The 9,793-nt window shown below is 41.9% G+C and overlaps 1 protein-coding gene across 1 annotated transcript; it reads right to left on the bottom strand.

The window, feature by feature from the left end:
* Positions 1-202: 202 nt before the first annotated feature.
* Positions 203-6,003, bottom strand: SRSF6 (serine and arginine rich splicing factor 6). Its single transcript, XM_048496903.1, has 6 exons — positions 5,781-6,003; positions 5,286-5,434; positions 3,752-3,870; positions 3,370-3,578; positions 2,853-2,936; positions 203-2,665 (listed from the first exon to the last, which is right to left on the bottom strand). Exons 1-6 carry the CDS (start codon positions 5,885-5,887, stop codon positions 2,302-2,304), a joined length of 1,032 nt encoding a protein of 343 aa, XP_048352860.1. The 5' UTR covers positions 5,888-6,003; the 3' UTR covers positions 203-2,301.
* Positions 6,004-9,793: the final 3,790 nt, after the last annotated feature.

Here is a 9,793-nt window from a genome sequence, read left to right as displayed (position 1 = left end):
AAATCAATATGAGAATTAGGCGCAGCAAACTGTGCAGAGATACTTGGATGTGGCTTTTGTTATTAATGAGAATGGATAAATTCTTTTTGCAAACACCAAGATTTCAGGAGCAGAAACATGTAGTCAACAACTTGATTCCGAATGATTGTGACTGAGACTATGGGAGATAAATATTTAAGAATACAGATGATTATTCACACTGTTGAGATTAGTATAAAACCTTTATTTACTGTCAAGATTAACTATATGAATCGAGAGAAGCAAGTCATTTACTTTGCGGGAGAGTGTATTATTGTCAATCCAACAAGATGTTGGTTTTTTTCTAGATCAAGGAAATAACCTATTTTGAAAACTGGCTTCAAGGTTGTCTGTGATTAAGAACAGTCTCTACTCCTGAAATTGTACTGTGCAAGGAAAAATATGTACAAAGTAGCACTGAGAAATGCTGTCAAAACTCAAAATAATGGCATAGGCTTCTCTGATATTTGCTTAAAAGCTAAAAGACTGCAAACCTAGCCTCTTCCAGAGACCATATTTACCAAATGCTGTTGAACAACTTACAGTGTACTCCAAAAGAAAGTTCCACCCTTCTAGACCTAATGCCTTCAGAAGGCTTACAAGGGTGTAGCTCTGTTTAGGACTGCACTGTGAGAGAGATATCCAAGGAACTAGAAGCAGAAGGCACCCATGAACACAGTCTACTGTAATCCCAGGCATTCTTGCCTGGAGTCAAAAGTGAATTGTGGGAAGGAAACAAACACATACACTGCACTACCCATGGATTGAATAAGATCCCATTGTCCCACTAGGACAGCATTACAGTGAACTACCTTTATTAATTTATATGAGCCGGACTCAAAGCTCTTTGTCAAGGTAAATGGTCACCAGCTTACCCATCAATTAATTCTCAAGTTAATTTTTGCCTGAACTGCACATATTCTCATGTTTTGGCAGATATGATTATCCTAACACACAATCACTCACGAACTTCTGCTGTCACAGAAGTTATAAAGCACTTGGGGTCCTACAAAACCCAGTGAAAGCAACACCACTCTGAACTTACGACTACTGCTTCAAGCCTTGGGTCCTGTTCTAAACATTTAGCCATACCTGCTGCTCATGTAGTGGCAGCTAACACCTACCTTCAAAACTTAACTACAGGCATATATAGGAAAGATGAAATCAGCGCCTAGATAGAACCTCTCCTTTCTGTTTTTCCTTCCACATTGCTTCTAAGTCTTGTGAATTATCAATAGTATGAATTAAAGGCCAACAGCATTTGGAAAATTTCCTATTTTCCTTTCCCAAGTAACACAAGCTAAGGTGAACTTGGTCTTCCGCAGTATTTTACGAAGAAAGCTATACTACAATACAAACATTGGAGTCACTGATTTAATTTTATACAAGTCAAACTACATACTGTATAAAGATTACAAGGCTATTCTAATGCTTTGCTAAACTTTTTTTTGTTACATATGGTAACTAACTCTTTTTTGTTACATACAAAGAAGGACTTTGGGACTGGAAGCTACTCCATAGCAGTTCTAATTTTAGACAAGTCATAAAGGCTAGATAACAATTTTAGAGGTTGCATCATAAAGAATTCAACAAAATGACAATGGGGACTTTGTGGCACCTTGAGTTTTGTTTTAATTTTTTTAGCTTTTAAATTTATTTTAGATTTGCTATTTGTTAAAATGACACATGATGTTTGTTAATACTGCATCACGGAAGGACAGAGGAGACCGTTTTATTAGCTTTTCAATCATCACAAGGTAAAAAAGGAGGAAAAAGTTATTTTTGGTAATTTAAGGTACAACACAGTGAAGTGTTCCAATTCAACTCTTCAATTTTAATCAATTTTACAAGTAACTCTGACTCGCTGAAAATGGGGTTTGTGTACTTTTAGAAGCCACAGACCATTACACTATTATTCATAATTTATAGATGGAAAATTCAGGAAGCATTTACTTTCCAAGAGCCTTCTGCGCTAAGTTTTTATACAAAATTCGTTTTCTACTCTACAACAGACTTCTGCTGGGACATTAGAAAACCTCAAAAGATCTATCCTAATTTCTACAAAAAAAAAAAAATCTTTCCTGCTCTTTGTCACTTTTGTAAAACCATGTTTTTCAGAGAAATTTTAGACAATTCATACCTTTGCCTATTACTTGGTTTTGAGGCCATTTTTTTTCCTGCAAGCAAACAGACCAACTTTCGTAATACTAACATAAAAAAGATTCACGGCCTGGCATACAAGTGTTCCATTATTGTGTGCAAAGGGAGAGGAGAGTTCTAGTCTCAATCTTGTGAACTGGATCGTGAACGTGAGCGAGACTTCGAATGAGATCGCGACTGCGACCGTGATGCAGCTCTCTTCGGTGGGGACTCCGACCGATCCTTGGCAGGCTCGTGCTGTGATGGTGAATTGGAACGAGATCTGCTCCTTGACCTGGATTTAGACTTTGCCTCTCCTTTACCATTCTCTTTGGGTGATCGAGATGCAGACCTAGATCTGCTGCGAGACTTTTCAGACTTCTCTTTGGATTGGCTGCGGGACTGGGATTCTCGGTTAGATTTCTGCTTAGACTTGCTCTTTGATCTGGATTTCCGACTTTTAGATCGGGAACGTGAGCGGTCTTTGCTGCGAGACCTAGATTTTGAGCTTTTCCAAAATAAAAAAAAAATTATGGGTTACTGATCTAGGAAAAAAAAATAGTAACTAAATGCTAATAGTTTAAAGTTCAAATTTACAACAATATTTCAATTAAAATCTTTGGCCAGACATTGCTCTGCCCATCACTGGATACATGGTCAATCATTCGTATTTTTTTACACTATACATTTCTCACCGTGACCTGCTTTTTGAAACACTACGGGATCTACTGCGGCTGCTCCTACGACTCCTACTGCGTGATCTCCTCCTTGAACGTGACCTACAAAAAACCCAAAGCACACTCAAGGTCACTGTTACATCAACTACTAGGGATCCATTTCCCATTATTTTAACAGAATTATATTATTAACTGCTTTTCATACAAAATGCAGCTGCATTAAGAGAACTTGTTCAATCTATTGTCAAAATAACAATAACCGTTCACTGGTGCACCATACCAGAAAATTACATTCTTCCAGAGAAATACTTAAACTATAACCTGGTACAGCAATTATTGCAGCCAGTAGTAACACACTGCTCACCTGAGCGGTAACACAAGGAAGACTGTAGCATCTGTGACTAAAAAGCATAATGCACTGTTTTCTAGTTAAAAAGAATTTACTGCAAACTTCTACATGCCTATTTTAACCCTTAACAGAAATATCTGCTAAGGAATGATGGCCAGCTCTAACGCCAGAACTTTTAAACGGTACCTTGATCTACTGCCAGAATAGGATCGTCTATGGCTAGATCGTGGCTTGTCCTCAACCAGCTTGATCTTTCTTCCATTTATTTCTGTTCCATCCAATTTCTCTAGTGCCCGCTTCATGTCAGAGTAAGAACGGAACTCAATTACTCCTTCATTTGAGCGTTCTTTGTGAGCATCCGCATAAGTCACCTCACCAGCTTTTCTCATGAAATCCTGAAAAACAGATTAAAGGATTACATAAACTTTGCAAATATAAACAAGCAGTTACTAAAGCAGGTTTCACAAAACTACAACTAAAACGCTTAATACTTTTACAGTTAATAGATCTTTGCAAAAAAGTTAAATTCCAGTTGCTTTTCAAAAAAACCCAAATTGTGTCAACTTACTTTCAAATCCTGCCAACTGCACCGACTAGAAAGATTTTCAACAATTAATCTGAATTCTGTACGAACAGGTGGTCCATATTTATCCCTTCCTGATGTTCGTCGACTGCTATATCCTCCACCTTTATTATACAAAGATATCAAGTTAGATTGCCTTGCCAAGAAAGTAAGTAAATTTCAGTTTAAACACAATCTGCATTTACAGGAGAAGGACTTAATCTGTCTAATTCTGCAACAAGATTCTCAAATTGCCATAGTCTACATATTAAGGGCAAATCAAATACTAAAATCCTGCAAGACTGTGCTCCTCAAAGCTGTTAGAGAGTGACTGCTCCTTTATTAGATTTACCTTGCTAAGTTTTATTTTACAGAACATTGTAAAATATAAAACTTAACTGATTACATGCAATTCTACATTTTACAAAAACGTTTACTAATTTACACTAAGTACTTACATCACAGTATGAGGTATTTGGTGGTCTGGCCACAACCCACGCAAGGTAACAGTCACCTAGTTCAGTTTAACCAGTTTTGTCTAACCCTTGGAATCCTCACCATCACCCTGCGTCTAATGGCAAAAGGCTGCTGTCGTCATGGCTTCCGGTAAGGTCAGCCAAAGGGTCATAGGGCAAGGGTCACACAATGTATGGAAAAGCCATGGCCAATCAGGAAAGGCAGTCATCTTAGCCTCAGTGGACACAGCCTCAGCCCCACTGGTCACTTTTAAATTGAAACATCAAGGACTTGTTAAAAATTTTGAAGTGAACATGCAAAACTTTAAAAACAAACATACAATTTCAAGAAATCCCACCCCCACCAACAACAAAGCCATCTGCACAGACTTTACCTTCCTCACTGCTCTTAACCATCAAATAAAATCCAAAATAATTTGTGGCCTGAAAGGCTTTTTTGGAAAAAAACCGAAACAAGGTGGGCTTGGCCCATCACATCTGGTTATTTCATCTCTCATTCAGGCAACCTCTTTTTAAGCAACTCAAAACTCCCAGCTTGAGTAATTCCAAACAGTAATTCTAAAAATACATGTTTAAAAATAGAAACACTGTGTATTCAACTGCTTTAAAGCATGTCCATTTCCCCCTAAATTAATTGCTCTGGAAGCAGTTATGCCAAATGGTTCCAATTAAGAGCAGTGAGTTCTTAATACAGCCCCATCCCCAAGTATGCTCCCCAATCCCCCCGCCCGTGCTCTAAGCCCCAACTTTGCAGTCCACACTTGTGGATGACTTAAGCCAAAAGAAAACCAGAAGGGAAAATTTACACACCCTTCAGATAAACATACCCCAACTATTCACCATCCCCCCCCACCCCCCGCAACCACACCAGATCTACCAAGCCCTTTCCCCAAACTATCTCATAGGAACCCCCCTTGCCCCTAGTTACCCCGCCCTGGCCAAGACAACCAAGCCCCCCCGCTCCACCACCGCCACCCCCCCAGCCTGGCTCCATTCCCGCCCCCCGGCTCCTGCACAACCCGCCCCACAGCAGCAGCAAGCCGCGGCGAGGCAACAACACTCACTGCGGCTGCCGTAGCTGTAGCCGTCTCTGTCCCGGCGGGGGCCGCGGGCGTGCTCCACGATCACCCGCTCCCCGCACAGGTCTTTGCCGTTCAGATCGTAAACGGCGTCGTCCGCGTCCCGGGAATCCTCGAACTCCACAAAGCCGTAGCTGATCCGGGCGGAGCGGAAACGAAAAAGGCCGTTAGTTTAATAACAAGGCAGGATTGCACGCGGCGCAAAAGCATCGCCGGGATCTGGCACCTCGACCCCGGTGTCTGGCGAGAACTCGCCGTGGCCTTTCCCGGACAATGGGACGGGAGGAGCCGCCATTTTGAAAGCGACGCCACGCGGCACGAGCAGGGAGGCGCTGTCAGGCCTATCCGGGCTCTGCTGGGGGGAAAGGCAGGCGCGCTCCGTCCCCCGGTCTGCGTTTATTGCAACGCACCCGTGACCCCAGGGCTCCTTCCCCCGTCCGTTCCTTCGAGCCGCCCCCGTTCTCCCCTCCTCTTCCTCACCCGTTTTTCAGATCGACCTCGAGCAAGCGGCCGTAGCCGCTGAACAAGCGCTGGATGTCCTTTTCCCGCACATGGTAGCTCAAGCGGCCGATATAGACGCGCGGCATCTCGGCGTACCTAGAAAAGGAGAGAGGGGAGAGGGAGAGGAAGACCAGAGACCCCACAACGACCTGTCAGTCGCCGCCGCAGCCCGTCCCGCAGCACAATGGCGCCCAGACCTCGCTGGGGCCTTTATATTGGTGGGCGGGGCTTGGAACATGGCTCTTCTTATTACCGCGATCACGTGAGCTCACGTCACATAAAGCCGGGGCGAAAGGGAAGCACAGAACGCGAGCGACGGTGAGGGAGAACCAAAGTGCGGCGCATGCGCAGTAAATTGCGCACGGTTTTCTCGTACCCAGATAGTGGATTGGGAATCCCGTAGGAAAGCGTGAGAAGAGCGTGTACAGTTTGCAATCCACTCGCTTAGTTAAATGCGAGCGCTGAAGCGTCCTGTTTCTTTGTGCAATCTTAGCTGCTAAGAAAAAAGGACGGGACGGTGGAAGGTTTATAAAGGGCGTTTGTTTGTTTTTATTCAATGCCCTGCGGGCGTCCTAGTTAAAAATAGAGTGCTTTTTATTAGTGCGTTAAGGAAATCGTTTCCCAACCAGAAGATCAAGGCTGTTTCATGCGCATTTCTTTGTACTGCTTTCAGAATAACATAAGAATAACAGACGATTCCTGCTAGGTGAGACCGGAGAACTCTCTCGTCTAGCATCGGTTTATCACGGTCGCCAAGCAGGGGTCTCTGAGCAGCCTACCATTGGTCCCTTCCATGCATTGGGGTATTGTCTCTGAATGCTGATCAGCAACGCTGTCCCTCTTTTTAGATGAGTCTTGACGGCTCTACAACTGTTTGGGGAAAAAAAACCCAAGAAACGTTGAAATGGGGCATGGCTGCCAGCTTCTGCTTGATGGTAAAGACATGAAAGACCAGAAGGGAAAAAAATGCAGAATTAAAAAAAATCTTCAGCAGATCTTATGATGGAAAATTCTACTGCATAATTTGTTTTCTAATTTTAACTTCAGTATTGCATACATCTCAAATGGCAAACAATGGTACAAGCTCTAAGCAGTTTGTAGCTCTCTCTGGGCATGTCGTCAGTTTTTTGCTTGTACAAAACTGCAGTTTTAATCCAATTATTACAGTTTTTAAATGCTAATTTATAAATGATGTGTTTTGTGTTCAAGCTGCAAAACAAATTTAGGTTTTGTAGGAAATGTATTGCATGCTTCTTAATTTTCCCCCCAGGTTTAAAACTTTCTGGCGAATTTATATCACTAAATAGAATCTGGGCATGGGATACTTACAATGAAATCCTAAGAAGAGTTACATAGAAAGGTGTAACTCTATATGTATGTTCCTGTTGCTACATTCCTACAAGGCCCGTCCTTACCCCAGAGGCATATCTGCATGTGGAAAGACATCACTTTATCATCTGATAAATGAGTCTGTTCTAAAGGATTATTTACCTTCACCAAGACCCTCTTCTCCATGACAGCAGATGTCTGCATACCTTTAGTACAGTACTACTACATGCTAGTGGGGCGATGCAGAAAATGTGCCAGTGTAAATTGACCCAAATGTTTTCAGAACTAGCTTAGCCATCTAATTCAGATTTCCACTCAGCTAAACAGTTGGGAAGGACTATGGTAGACCTGGGTAGGTTTTAGTGGACCATTTAGTGCCTACTTTGCCCAGTTTTTGAAACAGGCAGACTGTACAAGACTGAAATCAGCCCACCCTGATAAAGCTGGAACTCCTAGAGTCAGAACATTATCAATTTCAATCAATATCAAAAACAAAAAATGATATTTGAGAAGCTTTTTTGTTTTCATTCCAGGGAAATGGAGGCAGCTGCACAGGAGTAGTGAATAAATAAATAGCACAGCTTTAAGATGTTTTTTTTTTTAAAATGAGTTTTGGACCACAAGAACAACTTTTCTAGTATTCATATTTGAGAAGAGATGGTCAGAAGCTTCTCAGCCTCTACCTTTAAAAAATTACACAAAATGATCTGGTCAGATTGTTTGCTAACTGAACTAGCAAAATCACAGCAGGCACTACCCAGTGACACTCAAATAACTGCAAGCCATACAGCAGCAGTGTTCACAATGGAAGTGCTTGGCGGTGAAATTGCAGCAACAAAATACTGCTTTTTCCCCTGGTAGTGTGCTGTTCTCCCACAACACAAGTGCTGTCTACAGAAAAGGCATCTGTATTCCCCACAACAATTGAACAATCTGAGGAAAGCCCTTTAAATTCCCTGACAACAATAGGGTAACAACTGCAATTTTTGACATTATTGCTGTTGTCTGCCTAACAAGAACAGCCTAGCAGAAAGGAAACCAAGCCTTGTTTCCAAAGAACCTGGAATCTATCTGCTACAGCTTTATGCCACCCTTCCTCTAAGGAGCTGAGAGTGGCATAGATGCTTCTCTGCTCCATTTATTTCTCACAGTCAGGGCCACATTAAGGCACTGATGGGCCTGGGTGAAGTATAAAATGAAAAAGAAGATGGAAGAGAAGATGTTTTTCAAAGAAAACATTCTTATACAAAATCAGAGCATTGGTTCTCTTATTTCTTTTGTTCAGTATCCTGAAAAAGAGTTCTGTGGAATTCAAAAGCTGAAGGGAGGATTCTCAAACTTTATCCACTTTCTGAATATATGGCATTTCACCTTTCAAAACTTGACTCTGCATCTCAGTTATTAAGATTTTCATTTGATCAGTAACTTTTATATATTGATTATATTAAATAGTTAATGTTATATGTTACTTGTGAGCATGTGCAGAGGGGCTTTCCCTGGATAATTACAGTTGATCTGGATGCAATACATTTAGAATGGAAGGAGTGTTTTAATGCAAACAGGGTTCCAATGCAGATGTAACACAACACTTACTCTTCTTTCTGAGCTTAAAGCAGTGACTCCACATAGAAGCCTCAGTGTCAGTGCAACTCTAAGGCCCGTTCCACATGGGCCAATAAACCCAGGTTAAGGATAGTAAAACTTGGGGTTGGGGGGGGGGACTTCATACAGATCCCGCTCCTAAAGCGAGTCTGCCCCATGTTATTTTTTTGAGAATCGTACTATCTACGAGTCTTTTGAAAAAATCCCGGGTTGCAACTGCTTGCGAGTGAACAGCAGGGCAGGAGGCGCTTTATTTGGCTTTAAAAAAAAAATTCCCAGCTTACATCCGCGTATCCACCCAGGTGCAAATGATTGTATCGTGGTATCGTGAGATGTCAGCATGGCTGTGGGAGTTCATTTGTGCATGCCTACGTAGCTACGTCTCGGTGGGAGGTAAATTTTAAAAAAGAGACGTGCTTCTGTGTGAAGGCATAACAGCACCCCGCATTGTTTCCGTGGGCTCCAATCGCTGCCTGTGTAACCCCCATGCTCAGAATGGGTTGACCCAGAAAGGAGTGGAGACTCAAAGCAGCAGGAGGCTACAGAGCTCATGTAGTTTGGAGGAGACAAGGCTACCAGACTCGGACCTTGATTTGTATAAGCCCTTAACACCTTGTTAAGGTAACTGCAATGTTGTTGGGAACTAGTGGGAAGGTAGTTGTTTATTTTTGCTATGTTGTAAATGTTGGAGTTTATTGTTTCAGGGTTATTGTGGTTGTAATGGGTGAGAGTTCTCCTGGAAACCTTCATCATGTTGAATCCTGTTCATCAAGCCCTTGGAGTCTTCAGGAGCCAACCCACTTGCAAAGAAGAATTGGACTTGGCAATATCAGTAGACTGTAAATATAAGGACTTGAAAATGCAACTTAACAGGACTGTAATGTGTTAAATGTTAAATGTTAAAAGTGTTATTAGTTAAGAAAGTAAACCATTTTGTTTTAAATTTAGTTTCTTTGCAACTCCTTCCAAGTACTGCCCCACAGAACTCACAAGCTGAGGTTACACCTGCACGGATGCATGCGAATGTGAAAACAGGAAACTGGGTTACTTTATCTCAGCTG

The sequence above is a fragment of the Sphaerodactylus townsendi genome, linkage group LG05 (assembly GCF_021028975.2).
Source record: "Sphaerodactylus townsendi isolate TG3544 linkage group LG05, MPM_Stown_v2.3, whole genome shotgun sequence".
In the NCBI taxonomy this organism is placed as follows: Eukaryota; Metazoa; Chordata; class Lepidosauria; order Squamata; family Sphaerodactylidae; genus Sphaerodactylus; species Sphaerodactylus townsendi.
The sequence above is the reverse complement of the archived record's forward strand: the minus strand, read 5'-3'. Positions and strand labels throughout refer to the sequence as shown.

Bases quoted from the DNA above. Each gene is read 5' to 3' on its own strand.
- SRSF6 (XM_048496903.1), bottom strand. From the start codon at position 5,887: ATGCCGCGCGTCTATATCGGCCGCTTGAGCTACCATGTGCGGGAAAAG. The intron at 5,435-5,780 runs GTGAGGAAGAGG...CGCCCGGATCAG, and splicing joins GAGGTCGATCTGAAAAACGG to CTACGGCTTTGTGGAGTTCG. The intron at 2,937-3,369 runs GTACCGTTTAAA...GGTTTTTTGTAG, and splicing joins TATTCTGGCAGTAGATCAAG to GTCACGTTCAAGGAGGAGAT.